The sequence below is a fragment of the Globicephala melas genome, chromosome 17 (assembly GCF_963455315.2).
Source record: "Globicephala melas chromosome 17, mGloMel1.2, whole genome shotgun sequence".
In the NCBI taxonomy this organism is placed as follows: Eukaryota; Metazoa; Chordata; class Mammalia; order Artiodactyla; family Delphinidae; genus Globicephala; species Globicephala melas.
The window spans coordinates 61,729,151-61,754,552 of record NC_083330.1 but is presented as its reverse complement, the minus strand read 5'-3'; the positions used below and the strand labels follow the sequence as shown (position 1 = coordinate 61,754,552).

General features: G+C 36.1%; 1 protein-coding gene across 2 annotated transcripts in view; it reads right to left on the bottom strand.

Annotated features, from left to right (window-relative positions):
* Nucleotides 1–4,695: 4,695 nt before the first annotated feature.
* MTBP (MDM2 binding protein) overlaps nucleotides 4,696–25,402 on the bottom strand; it is a 71,886-nt gene continuing 51,179 nt past the window's right edge. For both annotated transcript variants that reach the window (XM_030875691.2, XM_030875692.2), the window contains exons 16-22: nucleotides 21,008–21,163; nucleotides 18,154–18,249; nucleotides 11,947–12,213; nucleotides 10,121–10,370; nucleotides 9,278–9,391; nucleotides 6,191–6,256; nucleotides 4,696–4,891 (exon numbers count right to left, since the gene is read on the bottom strand). In XM_030875691.2, the coding sequence (XP_030731551.1) occupies nucleotides 4,853–4,891; nucleotides 6,191–6,256; nucleotides 9,278–9,391; nucleotides 10,121–10,370; nucleotides 11,947–12,213; nucleotides 18,154–18,249; nucleotides 21,008–21,163 (988 nt within the window). In that variant the 3' untranslated portion in view covers nucleotides 4,696–4,852. The remainder of the gene's footprint in view (nucleotides 4,892–6,190; nucleotides 6,257–9,277; nucleotides 9,392–10,120; nucleotides 10,371–11,946; nucleotides 12,214–18,153; nucleotides 18,250–21,007; nucleotides 21,164–25,402) is intronic.

Below are 25,402 nucleotides of genomic sequence, written 5' to 3'. Positions count from 1 at the left end.
AAAAATTTATTCTTTTCAAGAAATAAAGCCAGTTATATTTTCAGCAACTTTCAACTTTCTTTGGATGAATATAGTCTATTTCTTCCCAAGAACTCAAAGGAAAGTCCAGGAAAGACCTTCACAACCCCTCATTAATTGCAGTGTCTCTGCTTTGTAATTTTCACCTGCACAAGGGGTGAAGGAAATGCTTCCTCTGCAAGTTTTCTGGGTCTCACAAGAAAGGCAAACCCAGTCCAGAAAGAAGCGACTTCTTTCTTCTTCAAGTCAGGCCTTCGAACTAAGACCTTAATCAGTGAAGTTTTTGCAACTTTCCTTCTTGCACCTGGCCTCTCAATGAATTCTTCAACATGAACAGAATTTAATGTTTACACAAAACAAACCACTTCACAACCTAGTGGCTTAGAACACAGTGCCATATTATCTCATTATTCTGTGGGTTGCCTGGGTTCACTCACAGAATATGGCTGTATGTAGCTGGAGCATTCTGTTGGACTGAGGTCCGAGATGCCTCACTCACTGTCTTGCAGCCGGTCTGGCTGTCTACTGGGTCACCTCAGTTCTCTTCTGTATGGCCTCTCAACATCTAGTAGGCTAGACCAGTTCCCTTATGTGCCTACCTTACATTCAGGCAAGGTTCTACAAGAGCAAACCGGAAGCTGCAAGATGGTCAAAGCCTAGGTTCTAGCTCACACCATGTCATTTACACCATATTCTACCAGTCAAAGCAAGTCACACTGCCAGCCCAGATGCAAGGACGAGGGAGATAGACTCCATCTCTTGATGGGAGGAGCTCAAAGCTTTGTGGCCATGTTAAACCTACTGCATTCCACTCTCTGGCCACAATTATTTTCATTTCTCTTACATACAAAATATGCTCATTTCCTCCCAATATGGGATAAAGTCCAATATTTCATGATTTTCATCAGTCCAGATAGGGATGAGACTCAGGGTGTGGCTTTTAAAAATCCAGAATATTGTGACCTAAGAAACCTAAGTTAACTGCCATCTGTACGTCCAACATACAATGGTGAGGCAGGGACAGGGTAACTGCAGCAGACACTTCCTTTGTTAAGGGACTAATCACTAGTTCATAGTAATTCTGAAATCCAGCTGGGCACATGTCACCACTTATCCCTTGCCGGGGCAGGGGATGTGACCCAGGGTTCATTTCTGCTACCTGGGAGTGGTACTCTAATCCATTACTATTGGCTCTGCCCTTTGGCCTCTTGGCTTTGACTTTCTGAAAAGTCTTTCTTTTCCATAAAAAAAATAGTCCATATTTGCAACTGAACACTTTTCTCACCCTGCTTCATGCCCACTGAAATTTGGTGGCTCAGAAGTCTCTTTTCATTTTGATACAAATTCCTTAAAATGTTATGGACTTTCTGTTGCTAAGAAAATTCAATGGAGAAAGAACTGTCTTTTCAACAGATTATGCTGGTAAAACTGGATACCCGTATGTCAAAGAATGATGGTGGATCCCTTCTTCACACCATACACAAAAATTAACTCAAAGTGGATCATAGACGTAAATGTAAGAGATAAAACCGTAAAGTGGAAGGACAGAATTGAAGAAAATATTTGTAAATCATAGATAAGGGACTAGAATCCAGAAAATATAAAGAATTCTTATAACTCAACAATAAAAAGAGAAATAATCCCACCTAAAAGTCCTTAAAAAAGGATTTGGTGGACATTTGCGGAAAGAAAATATGCAAATGGCCAATAAGCATGTGAAAAGATGCTCAACAACATTATTTATCAGAGAAATGCAAATCAAAACCACTATGAGATATTACCTCATATTTCCTATCATTTGTCAAAAGAAAAATAATAACAAGTATTAGCAAGGATGTGGAGAAATTGGAACTGCTGGTGGAAATGTCAAGTGGTGCAGCTGCTTTGGAAAACAGTCTGCCTTTTCTCAAAAAATTAAACAGTTACTGTTGAATATATAGTCCAACAATTCCACTCCTAGGCATATACCCAAGATAAATGGAAATATATGTCTATGCCAAAACTTGTATATAAACCTCCATGGGAGCATTATTCATGATAGCCAAAAAGTGGAATCAGCCCTAATGTCCATCAGCTGATGAACGGATAAACAAAATGTGGCAGATCCATACAGTGAAATGCTGATACATGCTACAACATGGATGAACCGTGAAAACCTCATGCTAAGTAAAAGAAACCAGACACAAAAGACCATAAATCATATTAGTCCACGTACATCAAATGTCCAGAATAGGCAAATCCAGAGAACCGAAAGCAGATTAGTGGTTGCCAGTGGTGAACAGAAAATGACTGCTAGTAGATACGGAATTTCTACTGGGGTGAGGAAAATGTTATGCAATTAGACAGTGGTGATGATTACACAACTTTGTGGATATACTAAAACCTGTTACATTATACACCCTAAAGGGTGAATTTCATAATATGTGAATTACATCTCCAATAAAAATAAAATGTGTGGGCTCTCTATGTATCAAGTTATAGTCTAGTCTATTAGATGAAAACCACACCCACAATTCCTTTCAGGACAGGTCCTCTTTACTTTGGGTGTCAGAGTGCCACGGGGCAACACCCTGAAGATTCTTAAAAGCCCTTTTGTCTTGCTACGAGAGTTTACTTTAAATATTTCTAAGGTCTTAATAAAGAATTATATCGCTAGACCTTTGGTTTGATCTTTTTCTTGAGGCTATTACTTACTTGGAGAATATTTTGCCATTAGAGATACTAGAAGCGGGAAAACATTTTATTTTCCAATCCAGAATGTTCTAAGCCCTCTGTATCTCCTCAAAGTGCTGCTAGAAAACTGAACAGTCCCTCCTCTTGTTCATCTATCTTGTCCTGCACCTTATTGTATTCAGCCAAATAAACAAACAAATGGCTCATTGACACTTCTAGCATTCTGTCTGGAAATAACCTTAACTAGATCCATGAGTTCATTTGGTACAAATTCTCTTTTCCAGGTTATGTAGGCAACAATTTTGCCAAATGTACCATCACTAGATAACGGAACTGAGCTAGTCCAGCCCTGTGGCTCCCTCTTTCTCCAGAAAAGAGTCCTTATAAAGAGTGGGAGCTTTAGACATTATTCCCAGCACTGGGAAATAACTCCTCAGAACATCTGATATCTAAGCTCAGCCTATATTCTCCCTCCCACATGAGGTCCCGCTCATACTTATCGTATATATAGACAGAACAACTGGTCAGCAGGGTTCCTCTCCTGGAACACAGCCCGAAGTATGTACAGCTGAACCTCAGTTCAGCCTGCCTTTTCTTCCATGACTTTTAGTCTATTCCAAAAATTGACCTGAAGTCTTTGGGCCTTTTAGATCTCTCCTTTGTACCTGCTTTCAAATTTATCTGAAATATCTTGTCACTTTTTACTTTGAAATATTTTTTATGGGAAGTTCACAAAAGGTATGAAGTAGGAGCACTGCATGGAAGTTAAGTTAAAGTAGTATCCGAGTATGGAAAGCGTGCAGGTATAGGGAAGGCTTGTAACTCCCCTTCTCCAGAAGCCCAAATAAGGGAGGCTGCAGCCCAAACCTCTGACCCTGTGGGAGTCTAGGCCCTGACGTGGATAATGTGGAGATCAGCTTTGGAATTCCAGGAAGGCATCTAGAAATTTAGAAATTAATTTCTTTGACCAATTAAATTTACTGAAAAAGCGGCCAAAATATTTTTAAAAATGTTCACCCTCACTATTTTCAGCCATCAGAAAAGGAAACGGGGACTCTGCTGGTGGGTGTACACACTGATCTCTCAGAAAGGCAATTTGGAAAAATTTACCAAAAATCACAAATTCCACTCCGAAAAACTTATACTAAGGAATAATCAGTGATGTACCAGGAATATTCATTAAAGTTTTATTTTTAGTAAGGAAAAATTGAACTCATATGTCCAACAATGAGGGACTGATTTAACAAATTGTGGTTCATTTGTATCATGCAGTTATTAAAATGATGATATATGATATAAAAATCATTTTATATCATAGATCATTAAGTTATATCACATTAAGTGAAAAGCAGGCTATAAATTAATATAATATACACACACATCACACATATAAACACACGTACACAAACATACACACACATATGACACCAATTCTGAAAATATTTTAAACATAATGTTTAAAAATATTAACAGTGGTTACCTATAGACAGAAACAATGTTAGAATTTTTTTCCACTCTTTTTTGCATTTTCCACATTTTCCAGATTTTCTGCCATGGGAAAAGGTATTTTTTTTCTGGGAGTCTGTACTTAGTCATTTTCACTGTGTCTTATTTTCATAAGTTTTGCTCTTTCTTCATTTTTGATCCCAAATAAAATGAATAGCTCAACAGTGGTGGCTCTAGGGCAGGGGTAAGGGAACATGGCTAACTGTGTGAATTTTCTTGCCAATATTTTCTAAATCAGGGGCCATCCAATAAATCATGCTATTGGAACACATGAGAAAAACCACTGGCAATGTCTTACTTAAGACTTATTAATTTAAATAGGCCTAACAACAAAGACATTTACCAAGAAGTAAAGAAATATCTTTTTCTATTTATTGGAATAATTAAATAACCAAGAGTAAAATTTGTAAACATATATAAAAATATTAAAAAATTAAAATATAGTAAAACTATAAAATAAGTATACAATTATAAATACATTAACTGAGCAACCTCAAAACTATATAAATATAGGATATTTATGAAATTCTTTAGAGATGTAACATCTATTCTTTGAATAAAGTTTGAAATTCGTTTGTAATTTTCAAACTATGGAAGGAAAAAGTAAATAATAGCTCTGTCCAATTTATAATTATCCAAAGAGAATGATTTTGTGCTATTTCTTGCTTGTCTTTTCTAATACCCATTCAATCACCTAGGGAGAGAAAAAAATATGATTATGGTACATTTCTATTGGAAACACAAGTGATAGAAAAAGATATTGTTAAAATTTCAAAAGAGTATGGTAGAAAATTTAAAGCAAAAAATAACCTGTCAAAATCTTAAAATATATATTATCTTGAAAATACATTTTACTAGCAGTTACCAGTGGGGACAGGGAAAGGGGAAGGGGCAATATAGGAGTATGAGATTAAGAAGTACAAACTATTATGTATAAAATAAGCTACAAGGGTATATTGTACAACACAGGGAATAGAGCCAAGATTTTATAGTAATTAAAAATGGAGTATAACCTTTAAAAATTGTGAATCACTATATTGTACACCTGTAACTTACATAATATTATACATCAACTATACTTCTATTAAAAAAAAAACCTAAGGAAATGATTATCACACACACACAAAAATCAGTAGAGCGGTTACCTCCAGAGGTGATGCAGTGGGATATGGTGGGGAAGGGATTCTTTGGGGGTTTCCAAGGTCCCCACAATATTTTATTTCCCAGGTTGCACAGTGAGTGATCCCAAGGATATTCTCTTTTAAAATTATGTTTTTAAATTGTATGTGTTAGGGAGGGTGGGAAGGAGGGAGACGCAAGAGGGAAGAGATATGGGAACACATGTATATGTATAACTGATTCACTTTGTTATAAAGCAGAAACTAACACACCATTGTAAAGCAATTATACCCCAATAAAGATGTTAAAAAAATAAATAAAAATAAATTGTATGTGTTTCTTTGCATATGTGTATACATATTATATGTTAGATCATGAATTTTTAAATGGAAAAAAACCCCCACATTTTATTTTCTTGCTCAAGAACACTTTTTGCTGAACTTCCGCTGCGGAATACAGTAGTGTTCTCGCTGGACAAGATGTTCTCACTGGACAAGCAGTTTTCTCACTGGACTCTATTTTCTCACCTTTATTTGAAAAATGTACTTTCAAAGCATCACTAAGAAGAAATTAACTAAACTGAAAATAGCTAATAGAAATGGATTAATTTTTCCAGCTCTTTGGATTTTTTTTTTTCTGTTTCTTTCTTAACATCAGTTTAGAAGCTCTTTTGTTAACAGAGAAATCTCTTAAATACTACTAAAGATTCTGCTTGCATAAGTCTATTATTAACTATTTTAAAGAGTGGTCATAGGGACAAAGTTGAAAAGACCACTCACTAATTCTTACTGCATATATTACAGCATCATAGGTACTAACCTGCAATAAAATAGCAATTTAATTGAATGTCGTTTCTTGGGAATAATTTATTTACCTGTACAACATTGTTGCTTGCTGTTTTCTTCATTTCTTCAAATAGACCCCTTGAAGTTTTAAGATCCTAAACATAATAAAATACAGCAGCTTAAATCTGCACATTAAATTACAGAGAACAAGTCATTATTAAAAACTTGAGATGATCCTAATTCTGTAAGTATCAACATGACGAGGGAGATACTACAAAAAAATCAAAGTAACAGATTATAATTTAGTTCCTGTCAAAGTACTCTAACCAAAATACATCCATATATACATAAATCCATGCCACTCTAATCTCAAATACTCAATGGCACTGACCAAACCTAAGCCCCATCCTCAACTATGAGTAGCCACATTAACTTCATTACTCAGGAAATGAATATACAGTTCATATTTATTTTTCAGATAAAATAACTTTTTTTCTCTCTCTTCTTTTTGGCTATTTCATTCCACCACAAAGAGGGAATGACATAGGAAATAAAACTGAAATCTCTGACTTGTAAAAAGGTAATGACTATATCAAATTATATTATAAAAATTTTAAAACCCAATTGTATTTAAAAAAAAAAGTAATCCTCCGCTGCACTTCCAAGCTATGTTCCATTGAAGTAGTCACTTTGAATTCTTTAAGCTCTTTCTCTTATTTATACCTTCATGTTACTAAATAATAAGCTTATACTTTATTTCGTGATTTAACAGTTCTAGACAGTGATTGCTGTTATCCCAGATTCAGGTCTCTGAATCCTCCCACCTCCCTTCTCTTCCTCTCAGTAACAGCTGCACCACAAATTTTTGATTAGTAAATAGTCAATGTTTGCATTTTATACCTAAGCAAATATAGTTCAATCCTGAGCTAAGTAATGTATAACGGTTATAATTTCTCTTTCATCTGTTTTGTTTATCCTGTAGTTAAACTACGTTTGCTTAGTTTTCCACATGTATAATCCTACCCCCACCCCACAATGCTGTGAAAGACTGATTAAATGTACAGCAAAGTTCTTCAAACACTCAGGGATCCTGGATAATCTCTCACTTCAGCTTTTCGTTTTTGCTTCTGTTTTCTTAATTGTATTTTTTTAAACTGGAGATCCTCCTCCCATAGCCTGCTCCAATTTGGTCCAATTGCTCCCTCAGCCTGGTCCCATTGGGACTTATCTTCCCCAGTCTAGGTTAGTTTTTATTTCTTGATTCAGTCCCTTGTTCTATTGAATTTCATCTTCTCACAGATTTGTCAAAAGGGTAAAAAAATGACAGAATTTTTCAGACCTTCCATGACTGAAAGTATCTGTACTGAATTTTCATACCTGACTGACTTCTAGACCAGGTATAAAATACTAGGTAAATCACTTTCCTTCAGAATTTGAAGACACTCTTCTACCTTCTTCTGGCACACAGAAAAATCCAATGCCACTCTTATTGATTCTTTGTATGTAAACTACTTTCTCTCCTGGGAAGCTTTTAGGAAATATTCTCTCTGTCCCAGGAGATGTGACATTCCACAGTGATGTGGCTTGTAGAACTGTCATCCACTAGGCTGGACAAGCTGTGTGCCCTTTCCAGCAGGAGGAGTGCGTCCTTCAGGTCTAGAAAACTTTCTGTTATATTTTTGAGTTTTCTCTCCTCTAGTCTCTATTTTTGAAACTCCTATTATTAGCATATTGGATCTTTTGGATTAATTCCCCCATTTTCTTATCCTGTGTTTAATGTTTTTATCCTTAATTTTGTCATTAATACTAATTTCTGGTAAATTTCTTAATCTCAACTGTTCAGCCTTTCTATTGTACTGATTTTATCATATTTCTAATTTTAAGGAGCTTTCATGTTCTATAGTTTTTGGAAACAGCATCCCATTCCGGTTTTGTGCACCCAACTATCTTCTCTCTGAGACAATATAGTTTTTTATGAAGTTTTCTTCAGCTTTCTGCTCCTTCATAGTTCCCTTTGTTCCTTCATGTTTTGGCATCTGCTGTATTAGAAGCTTTTCTAAAAAGTATGCTAACTCTTGGCTGTCCAGTCATATTTTAAAATGAGATAGTAAAAATCTTACTGGAAGCTCTGTCTATACAGAGATTGTTCATTGGTATCTTTACAAGGTAGGGGAATAAGGGGCCAGTTGGACTTTTTACCGTGGCCTCCAATTCTTTTTTCTCCAGAGACTATTTCCTGCATTGTCGCAGGGGTGGGGTGGGGGGTGGTGAGGATAAAACTATGTATAATATACTTATCTGTAGTTAACATTGCGGGAGAAAAGCGTGCAGAGCAAACTGAAGGCTCCCCAGTTCACTCTGTAGATCTCTATTTAACTCCTCTTTTTTTTCACCTGGCACCTTGCCCCTGCTTTCCATGATACTTGGTGTCTCCAAGACCTGAGCAGGTCAGAGACCGTGTCTGTTGAACTGGCTTGCCTCTCACAGGTGTCCCCAGGCAGACATTTAGGCTGTCACTTCTTCTACTCTGTTATACCACGCTTCCATGTGTTTTTTTTGGTTCAACAATGTATGAAAACATTTCTACATTTCTCCTTTCCTCTCTTCTTAGTTTTTGTACTTTCAATACTGTGTTTCTTGAGAGATTTTAGAAGGGAAGGGAATCGAATGCATGCGGTCCATCTGCAGTTTTAATCAGGAACCCATATAAAATTGTGATTCAAGTCAGAAACTCTGAAAACTGGAACTAATCTAACACCATCTAAGTTTTACAAAATTGTCATCTGAATGGCCGATCTGTCCAATGTCTTACAACAAGCAGATAATGGATCCAAAATTAGAAGCTGGGTGCTTCGATACTCCCTCCAGTAGTTTCACTATATACTAAAATTACTTGAATAAGTTGAATAAAGTAAGTGGAAGCTTATTATCAACTTAAGTCAAAGGCTTGTTAGGGAAACACTGAGGATACCAGTTAAAGTGTAGTTTTCTACATCTGAGAACTAAAATCAAATAAATCAAATATAAACTTTTTGACTCCAATTTTTCTACCTCCATTAAAAAAAAATTGGCAATAAGCTATCAGTGTAAAAAATACTCAGTCAATATTATCTCGTGTCAAATAGGAACATTAGAACTTGACCTCGATTTTGCCATCAGTAGAGAAGACACTGTACCTTTAGATAGAACTTCGAGATCTCAAAGAGACGTTGGCTGCAAGCCGTGAAACATTCGTGAGCCTCAGTAATCCTGTGTTTCTTCAGGGTTTCAGTAACTACTTCTTTCAATATCTTGAACAGAACATAGTATACAACAAATATGTCTTGGAAAAGGTACAAACATATTATTTCAGCTTTAGAGTTAAGTTCTGTGAATCACAGAACCATGTAGCTATGCTAAAGATAGATAAGCTCATTAAGACAAAAGCATCTAGAAGAAAGGAGATCTGAAACAGTGACACGATCACACGTGTCGCAGGCTATCTGTCAGGAAGAAAGGACCAGAGTATCTGAAGAGAGGAATTCATATCCTGAGTTCTGAATCAAAATCTGAGTGTAAAAGGTACACACAGCAGGGATATACAGGTGTGTACTTATTTTTTATTATGGAAAATGTCAAACACTGTAAAGAGAATATTTGTAACAAATCCTCATCTCGATGTATCTACTACCAGTTTCAAGAAGGATCAATTTGTGGCTCTTTCTGTTTCACTTATACGCCCCCACTCACTTTTCCATTATCCTTCTTGCACTGAATTTTTTTTTTCCTCCATTTTTTTGGCCATACCACACAGCTTGCAGGATCTCAGTTCCTGGACCAGGGATTGAATCCGGGCAAGGCAGTGAAAGCCCAGAATCCTAACCACTAGGCCACCAGGGAACTCCCCTGAATTATTTTAAAGTAAATTAAAGATACCATTTCATTTCATTCATAAAATTTTTAGACAAACGTTTAAAACGAATCAAATGAAGAAATTTCTTCCCGTGCAGAACTAAGAGAGTCAGGAAGTAAATCTTTACCCTTGTGTGTTTCTGTGATCTTGATTCCTTACTGGGCCTCGATGTTTTTGATTCAGGCACACTTTTTTGACCTGAACTGGCATTTGTAGTGACTTTGGGAGTTTCACTGCTAAGAACTGGAAGAGATGGACAAGTCACAGGTAATGATCTCTCTGCCCGTGGCTTTCTGGATGTCACTGCATGATGATGATGATTAGTAATGCCACTTCTCTGAGAAAGAAGAGAATCTGAACTTTCAGATTTCACAAGTCTAATGGGGGGGGGGGAAAATATAATGCAGATGAAGTGAATCAACAATGAAGTCCATTTTCTGTCTTAAATGTTACAACCATAACCATTGACATATAAACCCAAGAAAAGCAAACACAATTTCTTGCTACTACTGCCTTAAATAAGTAGTCAACATCATATTATACAGTTGCTCCCTTAGTTCTTCAAATGAGTGACTAGAACACAGAAGGCAATGAATAACATTCTAGGATTTCAGCTAGTATTAAAAGCTAATAGGAAAAACTAGCAACATTACTGTCACCCTCCCCGTTAATTTACAATTTCTCACAGAAATCAGGGATGGCACTCCAGGCAATGCTATTTATAGATCCAGTACTCATCTGCCAAGTACTTATACTTTTCTATTAAGATAATTTTGATGAAGAAACCATAATAATCATGCTTGTTGTAGCTATGCAACTACCTGAGCAAAATAAATAACAGTGTTAAAACAAACAGAAATAAAACTATAAAAGTAGCTCTTGTTTCAACCTTTCTAGAATGTTTAAATTTCCTGTTACAAGATAGGGTCTCATATTTTTCAATTCTGTTAACCTAGAGGCCACAGTGTACTTTCTTGTCTGGAACACATATCTATCAGTCACAGTCAGAAATAAAAAATATTATTACAAAATACAGTATCCTAAATGTCAATGGATTTGCTTTTTAGCTTTATCGCATGTAAATATTACCATGAACTTGTAAAGTCCTCATGAAAATAATTTAGTTATTCCCCATCAGGGAAAAAGGATTCTAATAATTTTCACTGTTTAAAAGAAGATTTGAAAGTTTCACTTTAAGATATTTGATACTTTTTGAAAGATTTACATATAATAAGAATTTAAGGTTTGTTTTAGGTGCCAAAGACCTAAATTTGACAAAGGTTCTAAAGATATATAAATTCAATAGAAATTAGAGTGTTTATCTCATAAGCTTCTAATTTCTGTTCAGGTATTTGGATATTTTATTTAGCTAGCAAATAAATTAGCTAGAAAGATCTCATTTTTCATATATTATTATGTAGGCTTTAAAGCTATATTTTATATGAAACAAGTTGTTTTAAAACGGTACCTCATGGGAATTTCCTGGTGGTCCAGTGGTTAGGACTCCTCGCTTTCACTGCCATAGCCCAGGTTCAACCAAAAATGGTACCTCATGAAACCCCTTGTTTAAGGGGCCAGTGTAGGTAGGAAACAGTGAGAAGAGAGCTAACAGAAAAACTGCATCCCTAAACATCCCCTTCAACAGAGCAGCTCAGCTGCTTAATCTATTGGATAAGATCGCCAGTGTTCCATGGCTTAAAAGCTTTACAACCCATCGTGCTGATGGGCTGTATATTATAAAGCAAGAAACAATGTGTTTTTTCCAAGTCATTTCCTTGTATAACTTATAAGCATAATCATCAACTGCTCACAATACAAACACAATTCCTGTATGAATGAATTACATTAAAATCTGCACAGAAAGCAGCTTAAAAATCTGAAAGATTAATTCAATTACCCTCGGCCTAAAATACTTTCTGTCAAGATACTATCTTTATGTACTTAATATACCACCTTTTGGGGGGATAAAGGCAGTTCAGATCTTTTGATCTCCTTTTTCCTCGGGAGACTTCAGTCCGGAGTTCACTTTGTAAAACTTCTCCATCAGGGATACTTCCGGGCTCTGACAAAACTGCTGGAGACGGAAGAGGGCTCAGTACGGTAGGTACTGGAAAACTTTCTCTGGTGCATGTAGTTTGAGTTTCATAACGAATAAGACGAGACTGAAGTTCTGAAAATCCCCCATCTCTTTCTAATGCTTTTCGGTCATCCAAGCAATATCTAAACAAGAGAAAGATCTTTAAAATCAAAGACTCCAAGGCAGCCATGGGCTTTTCCCTGCCAATTAGGGAAAAGCAAAACATGTGCTTAAAAAGTTCTTACTAAACTTCCTAATAATTGTTGGAAGGTTGAGTGAACGGCCAACTTCCCTCACAAGTTCAGTTTTTTCCAGCCTGCTACACAACATGGCAAAAGATTAAAAAAATTTGAAGTACAATCTGATTCCTCTTTGACTGTTTCTGGGCAACAGATTAAGTTAATCCTCTGGCTTATTTTCAAAATAATACAGTTGCTGTTTTGATACTTTTTAAATCTCTACCAACCTCTGATACTTCAGCATGGCTGATATGTAATGACATGAAATGCTAACTTCTGTTAGAAAGAACAAGTTTATTTTCAACACAAAGATTAACAGGGTATAAAGGCATTCTAAACTGGCTCACCAAACACAGCTCAGAACATTTTGAAATTTCCCTTTGAAACTCATTTCCACCTTACTGACTGATTGACAAATTTTCCTTCAAACACTTCAGCTGTGTGTGCATTTGGTTTCTAGCTAAATCTGATTTAACATCAATGAGATGTTTGCTCAGTGATTTAACATCAATGAGATGTTTGCTCAGTGAATGCTTCTGGACTTAAAGAAATCCCATCTTAGGAACTTCCCTGGTGGTCCAGTAGTAAAGAATCCGCCTTACAATGCAGGGGATGCAGGTTCTATCCCTGGTAAGGGAACTAAGATCCCACGTGCTGCAGGGCAACTAAGCCCGCGAGCCACAACTATTGAGCTCGCACCTCAACTAGAGAGCCCGCGTGTCGCAAACTACAGAGCCCACGCACCCTAGAGCCTGCACGCAGCAACTAGGGAGAAGGCCGTGCGCCGCAACAAAGAGCCTGAGCTGCAAGGGAAGATCCCGCGTGCCTCAATGGAGATCCCGCGTGCCACAACTAAGACCTAACGCAGCCAAAAAATAAATTAAAATAATAAATAAATAAATGCTTCGATAAGGCTTAAAAAAACAAAGAAATCCCATGTTGTTAAGTACAACAAATAAGCGCATCAAGAAAATCACCAATGAGATGTGTGACCTTGGAATACCCTTCACATTCTCCCCTTCTACATCAAGGAAACAGTTTCACATATACAATGACAGGACTTTAAACATTAAAACCTTTTTCTGTTATCTGTCCTCTTTACTTGTAAAATTCTAAGAAGTTCCTTAGAGTCAGAACTTTGGGTCTATAAGCTTTTAGTTCAACACTCAAGGAGTGTATCATTACCCCAACCTGATTGCCTGACGGAGGTTTTCTCTTTCTCTTGTGACACATATTTGATTTCTAAGAGTACAGACTAGAGAGCCAGACTCCCTGGATTTAAATCCAGCTCTACCACTGTGTGAACATGGCCAAACTACTTAATTTTATCTATGCTACTGCTGCCTCTTCTGCAAGATGAGATTCGTAGCAGTTATCTCAAAGAGCTATGGTGAGGATCATGAATGGGTACACGTACGCACTCAGAAACAGTGCCTGGACCATGCAAGCAAAGCTGTCAGTAAATGTATGCTGCTGCTCTTATCATCACCATCATCATCATCAGTGGTTTCATTTTCTACCACAGCAAATCTTATGCTATGCTGATGATATGTAGCTCAGCCAGGATTCAGACCCAGGTTGGTGACTTCAGAGTCTGACTTTAACCAATTTCGTATGCTATCTCTCACGTAAAGTGTAAGGGTCATCTTACTTAGGGGTCAACCCACGGCTGAACATTAGAATCATCTGAAGAGTTTTTACGAAATACTGATGCCCAGAGTTTCTGATTTAATTGGTCTGGGGTTGGAATCAGTCTTGGACATTTTTTTAGAAAGCTACCTAGGTGATTCTAAAGTGCAGCTAGGACTGAAAAATCTCTGATATAAACCAACAGTTTAATTTAACAGGTGGGAAAAATGAGCTCCTAAGTTATACTGTTAACTGGTGGCAGAAGAGCGACTAGAACCTAGGTCTCTCAATTCTCTAACATTCTTTCTCTAGTCTGTTGTTTAATAAAACACATTTCATTAAAAATCAGCCCCAACCCTAAGGATTACTGATGAGTCCTATTTCTATCCTGGGCGATTGACAGAATCTAGAAAACCACTAAGAACCATGAATGTTAAGGAAAAGTTCTAGGAGAGAGGAAATGTAATTCCTGATTGGCTTACAGGAAATTTTTCAGAGAAAAATAATGCATAGTTTGACTCCACATGCATACTTTTTTCTACTCTAAGATTTTGATTCTAAGATGCAGATTTTTTCCTTCCAGTTTTAACATCTCTTAATCACAGCTGTTCATAATGTCATGCCTCCAACTGAATTATGTGCACTGTGCATATTGACTTCAATTGTCATTTAAAATGTCTTCAAAGTGATTTTACTATGATTTGGCATCAAAACAAAAAGTGACTTTGTAAATAAGAAAGGAACAGAAACAGAGTAGCAGGGTGCGTATGTGATAATAGTGAAGAAAAATATTCACTGTTGGATGAATGAGTAAACTTCCACATTTTCTTGCAAAACAATAACCAAATGCTTTATGTGTCCAAAGAAAGAAAAATACCTATCAGAAGATGAAGCTATCATTGTCCTATAACTACAAAATAGGCAAGATACTGCCTAGCACACACCAAGCAATGCCGATGAAAGCCAGAAAAACTGCCAAATCTCTTGGAATACATAAAAGAAAGTTCAGAGCAACAGGAGGCTGGTGTGGCCAACTGACTCTCAGTTTGACAGTGGAATTCAATTTGTTGTTAAAGAAAATGGTGCATCTTACAATCAATGGTATCTTACACTCCAGGATAGGAGAGAGAAGTGAAAAACAAGTCAACTGTGGATAGATTTCATTTTGGCTTAAGTAAACATTGATCTGTACTTGAGCAGTTTATATATTTCTTCCAAATATTTCTTATGTTTGAGTAGAGGAAAAGCTCAAGGATTCCAAAGGCTCACGGCAATGTAAGAAGAGAGAACTTTCTTTGCAGTGTCATATTTACTTTGAAATTTCACTTGAACTTTGCTTCGAGTAGAAACTTAATCTACATGTAATGTGAATAGGCCCTCACACTATAAACCCAAATCCTGAAAAAAAGCATGTTTCTGGACTCACTGTGCTCACCTCCTGCAACTTTCTTAGTTTGATCTCAATGGCCCCAGATTAAATTTACAGCAAGGAAAATGGAGTCACAAATTTGTTTATTTGCTTATAAGGGCAGGCAACTTTCACTATTTAAAGTCCTTAAATTCTTATTTCAACTGTTTTTTTCATACTCAGACAGACAGAAGTTCAATGTTGTTGCATGTATACATACATTGTTCCTTGTTATTACTGAGTAGTGCTGCTTTAATACCAGTTAATTTATCTATTCTCCCATTGATGTACACCTAAGGCTATTTCCAGGTTGTGGGTATTATGAATAAAACTGCTCTGTGGGTTCTTTTACCAGTCTTTTCGTGGTGTTAGGTTTTCATTTCTCTTAGGAAAATGACTATTAGAAATGCTGAGCCAGGGAGTCTGAGTATGTTCAGTTTTATAAGAACCTGCCAGATCCTTTTCTGAAGTAGATAAATCACGTTATACTTCCACCAAAAATGTTCCAGGATTCTGATTGTTCCATACGCTTGTCAACACTCATCGGTCTTTTATTTTAACCATTCTGGTGGCTGCACAGTATTTTATTTTATGGATGCACTATAATTTATTTAACCAACCTCCTACAGTTAGACATTATTTCCAATGTTTCTTATTTTAAATAACACTGTGAAAAATACCCTTGCCTAATAACTTTCCATGTAAACGCTAATTTTATCATTAAGTGAAGTTAATCTATCTGATATTATAAACAATTTCATGGCTTTTGGTAGATTACCAAGCAGCCCCCCAGACAGGTTGTAACAATTTATATTCCAAGCTGGCTTATTCATGTCCCTTTACCTCCACCATGATTTTATGGGTGAAAAGGATTCTCACTGTTGTTTCAATTTACATTCTTAATGTAAATTTAAAAAGCTGACTGGTGAAGAAAACAACTCTTCACGTGTATTGGCCATATTTATTTCCTGTTTCAAAAACAAATGGTTTAAGATGTTGCAAACTCTTCCATAGGGGCCTTTATCTCATTTTCTTATTGATTTGTAAGCATTACGAAGAAAATTTACCTTCTCATTTATGTCAAAAAATATTTTCCTCAGTTTAATCCACACTTTTAATCTTGTTTCTGTTGATAACTGACATTACTGTTTTAAAAATTAGGACAAATCTATCACTCTTTTTTGATTTCTTCCTCTGCTAGAACAGATTTTCCCCTACATTTTATGCTAGTTCTTTACTTTCACAGTTTTCCCACTTTTAATTCTTAATACATCTGCGATTTATTTTGATATTCGGCGTGAACAAAGAATCATTTCAAACAGATTTATTTTTATTTGAATACTTAATCAACATTCTCACTACTATCTACGGAACATTTTTCTTTTGCCCTCTGATTTGAAATTCTTTTTCTATCAGATCAAATTATCATGTATTCTTGCTTTTTCCTTGGAATTTCTACTTAGGTCCAGCCCCACACTGTAATTACAATAGCTTTATAATAAAATTTTCTAGTAATATGATACAATTTATCTCATTCTTTAAACGAGAGGAGACTTCTTACCAGATAAATTATAGAATTATTTCATCAAAAGGTTCAAAATTGACAAGAACTGTATTAAATGTTTGCATTGATGTCAGGAGAATTAACACCTTTATAACACAGGATCTTCCCATAGAGAAACAAGGCATGTTTCCCCTAAGTAATCAACATTGCTTTTATGTCCCCTAATACATATTATTTGTAAATTTTCCCATGCTACATTTCTTACAAGAATACTTCTGATATTTATGATTTTATCTATTTTGAATGGGATCATTTTCATCCTGTTAAAAACTGGACATGGCTAGTTTAAAGGAAAACTTGTGTCTTTTATATGTATTTTATAACTGGCTACCTTACCAAATTCTACTACTTGTAAGTCTTTCAGGTCTCTTCTCTGCAAAATAAAAAGCAAATACAAAAAAACCTTCTGGTATCCGTTTTACTACATGTAACTCTTTTAAACTCTTTAGTTTTCCTTATTTTAACTGATTGGCTAGAACATATAGAAAAATGATTAAAAAGAAAAAATTGGTCAGAGCAGGTATCTTTTTCTTGCCCCTGACTTTAACGGAGAGTTTAATTTTGATGCTCAAAAATAACCAAAAATTTTTGCTTCTAGTATCAAATTTGACATAACTTTACATATTCTTTAAATAAAATAAATCTTATTTAAGCATAACAAGAAACCTAAACATTCCTAGAATGACCTGTTGTCACTAAGGTCTTGAAAATTTAACCTAAAATACATTATCTCTATCATTCCATTTCTTGTCCTGGTGAAAATGGTAGATGTGCACATGACCTCCGGAACTCCTAATACCTCTAAGCAAAAGAATCCTTGGAAATTTCATTCATCTGGTCAATTAGAATTCCATAAAAATGTACACATAATTAACATGTTGCAAATGAGAATGCATTTTATCTAACAGTTTCTGAGCAATTACAATGACCAGGGAATATTAATGTGACCAGTAGTATAAATACACATTTACAATGTAGGGACTAAAATAATTTTGACTAAAATATCTAGTAACTAATAATAGGATGTTTAAATGTAAAACTGATTAATCATCAAATAACTTTTTTCCAACAGAAGACAAATTATTTGTGTATGTACTGCTTAGTTTTTTGAGGTTTTTCTGACATACTTTCTCTTTGCTTCTCTGTCCCAATTTATATCATTTTATTAGTCACTCTTCACACTCACCTAAGATAAGCTACATCAACAACACACAGAAGAGTAAAGTGAAAGTTAAAAACTCACTCAATTCCATGATAATGACATACTGAGGCTTTTTCAAAAGGTAAACCCTGAAGTTTCCGAGGACTGAGTTCTGGTGTCAGGACAAAAGTCTTTTCCCTGAAACAAAAAGTTTTTCATTTGTATTTAAAGTTTATTTAGTGATGAAGAGAAAGTTCAAGAAACTGTCTAAAGAAGGAAATCTGACTTCCTTCTCTATAACTGGATCTCATATGGGACAAAGAAGGAAATGAAGTGAGGTTAATTAAGCCCATGGGTTTTGTCACTTACATTTTCTGTGTCCCAAGTTTCGGAAGTTACCATGCTACTTCACAAAACTATTCTGAGAAATGGTTAAATCAAGAATAGAAAATGGTTTCTAGTGGAAGTTCAAGAAACAGCATTATTCCTGAAGAATATTTTTTTCTTGGTTTAGGAAAATGTTTATGAATTTAGCTAAATTCTTTTTTCTAGGGGAATAAAGTCAAACTCCAATCTTTAGTGACAAAAGAAGTATTTACTTCCTCCTATAACCACATGGGGAATGCAGATTTTTCTTTGCCTGGGAATGAAGTCATTTTGACACCTACTTTAAGAATCAGTGACCTTTTAAATATCAGAGGATAAAAAGACTAACTGCTGATTTCAGTTCTTCTTCTGAAGTAAGTTTCCAATCAGCAGGTATGTTGGAACTAATCATGTGGTGAGCTTACATAAAATATTCATGTTCTACCCCTCCACACCTAGACCTGCAGGGGTACATCAAAATCTCAGGAAGAAGCCTGCTGCAATTAGGTTAAACTCTCCTAGTTGTTCTAATAAGTGCTCTCCTCTTCCTGAGTTGGGAGGTACTGTTCTAATGAACTGAATCATGTTCCTAGAGCTCAGAACAGGTTAGATGGGAATGGGAGAATTATACAAGTGGTCTTTACACAGTTAAGAGGCAGAATGAAATACCAGGGGCTTGAATTCAGAAGACTTAGAAATGGTATACATAAAAACAAGTAGATAGTAGAGTACCATGAATAAATTGGCTATCACATTTTCCCCCCTTGGCTTTAGTAATGAAAACTGCCCATATGCCACCGAAAATTAAAAATTATCTCTGAGTACTAAGATAAGCGCTTGAAATTATTACATTAAAATGTAAGACATATGCAAGTTAATGAATCCCAAAAACCAGAATTTATATTCAATGCATCCATTTAAACAGTTCTGAATAAATAACATGAATAAATTGCAATGATCCCAGTATTCTGATGACTAATTATTAAAGTGAATAATTTTGTAATATAGAACTATTTAAGTACCTAGCATTTCACTTCTTTCCTTTGCCATGTTGTCTTCCATTTCTTATTTTAATCTCTCTAAGCAGCTCTATCTATTTTTGTTTAATTTTACTCACACCTTGTTCTTTCTAAAGGTAACACTGTAATACATATGTATTTTGTCAATGTTTAATATTCCTCTGGTGTATATATAGGAGTCACTCCTGTACTTTGTTTAACTTAGTATTGCATTTCGGTGGTTCCTTGCATGGGTAGACATTTAATAAAAGTCTGCAGGTCCTTGATTCATTACCATGAAAGCTCATCCTTCAACTTTAATTTTAATAGAAGATATATTTGATAATGACACAGTTCTTTACTAACATCAAGGAATTATAGCAAACTTCCCTAAATAAATCACTGGTAAACTACAGAAAGAATTAATAGCATCTCCCCTAGACATTGCAGCTAGAAAGACATTCTGGTCAAAAAGAGTACAACCTACATAATCAGTTTTGGCAAACCCATCTGACTCTGCCAGTTCACGCTTAATGATTTGGAAGGACAGTAATCCAATAACTAAACAGATGAAAATGTGTACATAGTTCTTCCCTTTCTTGACTCCCACAAAAAAGACTATCAATCTCTCAAAGCTATGAGAAAAAGAAAATTACTCTAAAATCACACTATTTTTATGTCATTAAGATCATTAAGTCATTAAGACTCCAAATTATTAAGATCCTCATGTTTTCAAAGTTGCTCCCCATCTCTCTCTCTTTAGTGAACACACACATGAAGGCAATATGCTCTAACATTAGTTTTGAGAGCTAACTATTTTCAAATAAATCCTTTCCAAAATTAACCCTTAAATTCAATATTTGCCAAAACAAGCTTTGAAAAAGTAATCAAAATGTTCTATAATTCTTAAGGTCCTTTGGAAGGTTCTCAGAATAATGGAATAGAAAAAAGAAATTGGGGTAGTGAACAAATTATTCAAATCTCACAAGGGTATGATGCCATAAATTTATCTGTAATTAAGTAAACTTCAGTAATATCCAGAATTAATTAGTAACTTAGTGGAAGTTTTCTTGGAAGTCAAATTAGTTGTAAATTATTCACGTAGACACTGAGTTCTTCCTTGGTAATGGTATAGCTTTGAAAGCATTTTTATTACACTTCCCCAATCTCTTCAGTTGAAAGGCTGTCCTTTTTGCTATTAGACATAACTGACAGTGTCACGGTAAGTAGTGGCAAAATCAAAACTAGAGAGTGATACAGAAAAGAGAATTTTTAAAAATATTTGCAAGTCAAATTACAATTTTTTCTTAAAAAGTATTGTCATCTGTATACAAAGTAGAAGCTGATTTCTAAGAGAAATATGCTGAGGTTGCTTTTATTATTCCTGTTTCCCTTACAGTCAATACTACAAAACAGTAGGACATTTGGCTAAGGTAAAATGTGAGGATTAAGGCCAATTGATAAATGCTGGGCTCAAACTTGTAGAATTTGTCAAAGTGTCACAGAGCATTAATTAACTGGAGAAATGAGATGCCATGTGTTTTTTAAATGATTGCTTAAAAATTAGTTGAAATTGTAAGTTTATAACTTACCCTTTCTGAATCTGTAAAGGTTGAAGATCTCCAATTGGTAATCCATCTGAGGTAAAGAATTTCAGCAATTCTTTAGCATCCAATAATGTGACTGAATCCCGTGGACCCTCTTTGTGGCCCAGTAACTGTTCAGATGAACGAGGTAATGAACCAGTTCTGAGAAAAAAATGTTATGTAGATTTATTAAAAGTGGATTAGGGCTTCCCTGGTGGCGCAGTGGTTGAGAGTCCGCCTGCCGATGCAGGGGACACGGGTTCGCGCCCCGGTCCGGGAAGATCCCACATGCCGCGGGGCGGCTGGGCCCGTGAGCCATGGCCGCTGAGCCTGCGCGTCCGGAGCCTGTGCTCCGCAACGGGAGAGGCCACAACAGTGAGAGGCCCGCGTACAATCAATCAATCAATCAATCAATAAATAGACAGAGTCAGAACTAGACTGATTCTGAATTAGATACTTGTTCTATTCTATAACTCTATGAACCCAAAAAGTTCCAGAAAGTTTTAAAAACGGTAAAGAGGAAAATAGTTTCAGAGAATGCTAAAGGTTTTATCAAGCACTGAGTCACAGATCATGACATTACTCTGTCACCAAAGCAAAAATAAAATCTTTCAATACCTACACGGAACATTAATTTCCTGACTTTATATTAATTCAACTATTTCCTGATTATTTAAGCACTCAAATCAAGCATTTTTACTGATAATTTTATGATTAAAATGTTGACATTATGGCTTTAGACATATTTCTAAACATGACAGTGCCTCTTTCCTCTTCCTATTCCCTTATTTATTTATTTATTATTCATTCTTGGCTGCACTGGGTCTTTGTTGCTGTGCGTGGGTTTTCTCCAGTTGCAGTGAGTGGGGGCTACTCTTCGTTGTAGTGCACGGGCTTCCCATTGCAGTGGCTTCTCTTGTTGTGGAGCACGGGCTCTAGGCGCATGGGCTTCAGTAGTTGTGGCACACGGGCTCAGTAGTTGTGGCTTGCAGGCTTTAGAGCACAGGCTCAGTAGTTGTGGCGCACAGGTTTAGCTGCTCCATGGCATGTGGGATCTTCCCAGACCAGGGCTGGAACCCATGTCCCTTGCATTGGCAAGTGGACTCCCAACGACTGTGCAACCAGGGAAGCCCTCCCTTTATTTTTAAATTGAAAATATAAATCTAATAAAAATAGTCAAACAGAAAAACACTTAAATATTTTCTCTGAACTTTATACTCCAGGAGGGCAGGAACTACATTATGAGTTTAATTTAATTTCTGTGTGGCCATTCTTTAATAGTGACTCACAAAATCTTAATGAATATTACTCTCAATCATTTTATAAGCCAGTTGCAATGGGGAAATGTATACTTTGCATTTACATAGAACCCAGGACACAAGAATATCAGAGCAATTTAAAAGCCCAGTTTGTGATGAATTATACTATCAAGATATGTCTTAGGTTAAAAACAAAACAAAAAATACTGACAACACTTTGTTTATTGTTTTCAAGCTTACAAAGTATTTTTTCATACATTATCTCATTAAATTTTCACAGCTTTGGAGTAGAACTGGGATTGTTATCCCCATCTTAAAGATGAGGCAACAAAGTCACACAACAGGTGACTGAGTTTGTCTAAAACCAAATTCTTATGACTTTTAAATTTCACTATGTAATGGTCCTGTATTCCAGCTGAACCTGCTTTAACACAAAACAAATTATGAAAATATATAACATAACTTTTGTCCCCAGCCAAGAATTTGATGGTATTTTCCCATATTTTGAAGTGTCCACAAATATTGATTGAGCATTTACTCTGCAATTATCATTGTAAGGTACTGAAAAAAGAGTTCACTGATGATAATTTACAGACTCATAATCACTGCTCTCAACTGTGTAGAGGTATGACTTGAAGTAGGAGAAAGAAGGTGAGGAGAGTGAAAAGAGATAAATACACCAATGTAGAATGAGGTAGAAAAGGTACAATAAAATAAGTTTCATGAAAGAAGTAATAACACAGTTTTTTAACTGCATCATTTATAAAAGTCTTAAGAGAAAGGTGCTATTTGAGCTAGACTTAAATGACAAGCAAGCTTCTTCTAGTTCAAGATGGTGGATTAAACATACACATTAACCTTTCCACTCAAACAAATAAAAATCGAAGTACTGGGCACTAAGTCTATAATAGGATTGAAAAAAGGAAGAAGGAAAAACAGTGGACCAAAGAGTTCAATGAATTTCAGGAATAAACTAGAACAAGAGCCTCAACAAGAATTAGAGAGAAACCTACAAAAAAGGTAGAACATGTCTTCTTTTTTCCATCCCACAAAGCCACAGAGGGAGTCTAAACTTGAGCTTGGAGTGGCAACAGGCAGAAATCTGGTGACATATTTTCAGAACTCTACTAGAACTCTTGTTCTAGTACGACCCTCCCACACCACATCTTATCCCCATGCTTTTACCTCCAAGTCAAAAACCGAAACTGTGAAATCCAGAACTATGTGCCTGTCCTACTGTTGGTGGTGGAGCCCCCAGAATAAAGCCTCATTATTTTAGTTATGGGTAAAGGACCAAGGCTACCTGCCTTTTGATACCCCCAGGGGCCCTATATCTCCCCTCCCCCAGCATTAATTCAGGTGTGAGCAGGTAGGGAACAGAACTACACATATATAGAGAAAATGTATGCAACTACCAGTATAACATAGCCTAGTACTAAATTCTTAGCTATGAAGAATCAAGGGCCACCAGACACTAAAGAACTACACCTAAGAGAAAAACACCAGAGGAGCAAATAAAACAGATCGAAAGGATCATTTAAGGAACAGATAAAACAAGTTAAAAGAAAACTCCAATTAATATTCTTATAGTATCTTCTCAATTCTCATTATTAAAAGAACAGGTAGCTATGAAAAAAATAGGGTAGATAACAAAAAAGAATTATTAGGAATTTTAAAAATGGCTGCCAAAAATTTAATAGAAACGATGGAAGTGAAGGTCAAGGAAATATCCTAGAATGTAGAGCAGAAAAGATGAAGAAATGGATTATTGAGAGAAGAATCAAATTTGAATGAAAAATCAATCCAGGACATCTAAAATTAGTTAAAACAGATATTACAGAGAAGAGAGAAGAAAAAAGAAAACAGAAGGAAGACTACTATTAAAGAAATAATAGAAGAACATCTCCCGGAGCCGTAAGGCATTGGTGGTTCAATGGTAGAATTCTCGCTTCTCCCAGAGCTGAAAAAAAGACAAAAGGCTTGAGACCAGAATAGTTCACACCATGATGGCCTCATGTAATTTCAGAACATTATGGAAAATAGAAAATTCTAAAAGTCCCAGACAGGGTAAAATACCTATTAAGGAACAAAAATCCATGTTGCATCTGACTTCTCATTAAGATACGAGATCCAAGAAAATGCAGTTCTAATCTAGAAATGTATTCAAAAGAAATACCAGGATAACAGTTGTGCAGGTAGAAAGGGTCAGTCCAAATCAGAGTAGCAAGTCAGAGAGGTGCAAGAAAAATGACTTCAAGAAAAAAAAAATTGCCTATTGCAAATAACATAAGGTGCCAGAGAAAGAAGAAGGATAAATGGTGAAGAGAAGCAGAGATGTTAATTTCCTCCCCTTTCACAATGGGAAGTTAAAATATACAATCTAAAATTCACGGGTGGGCTTTCCTGGTGGTGCAGTGGTTAAGAATCTGCCTGCCAATGCAGGGGAAACAGGTTCAAGCCCTGGTCCCGGAAGAGCCCACATGTCACGGAGCTACTAAGCCCATGCGCCACAACTACTGAGCCTGTGCTCTGGAGCCCACGAGCCACAACTACTGAACCCGTGCGCTACAACTACTGAGCTTGTGCCCTAGAACCCACATGCCGCGACTACTGAAGCCCCTGCGCCCAGAGCGTGTGCTCTGCATCAAGAGAAGCCACGACAATGAGAAGCCCGTGCACCACAGTGAAGAGTAGCCCCCGCTCACCACAACTAGAGAAAGCTTGCACACAGCAACAAAGACCCAATACAAACAAAAATAAAAACAAATAAATAGACATTTAGAAAAAAATAAATAATCACGGGCAAGAAATGCAAGTTCTTTTACGGGTAACCTGTCCTTTTCTCAACCTTCTTTCTAGATTGTCATTTCCCTCCTGACCTAATAAACGTTAGAAACCTTCAAGGAATGGTCTTAAGCCCGCTTTCCTTTTTCTACATGGTCTCACCAAGTGATCTCATGCACTAGCATGTATTTAGAAAAACCCTTTTAATGACAACTGCAAACTGACTTCCAGATTTCTCCTCTGATCCACCTAACATGTCCACTTGCATAAGCCATAGAGCAAACTTAGCATCCTTAAAGCAGAACTCTCGATTTTTCTCCCCAAATCTGTCCTTACTCCAACTTCTCTCCAATCTTCC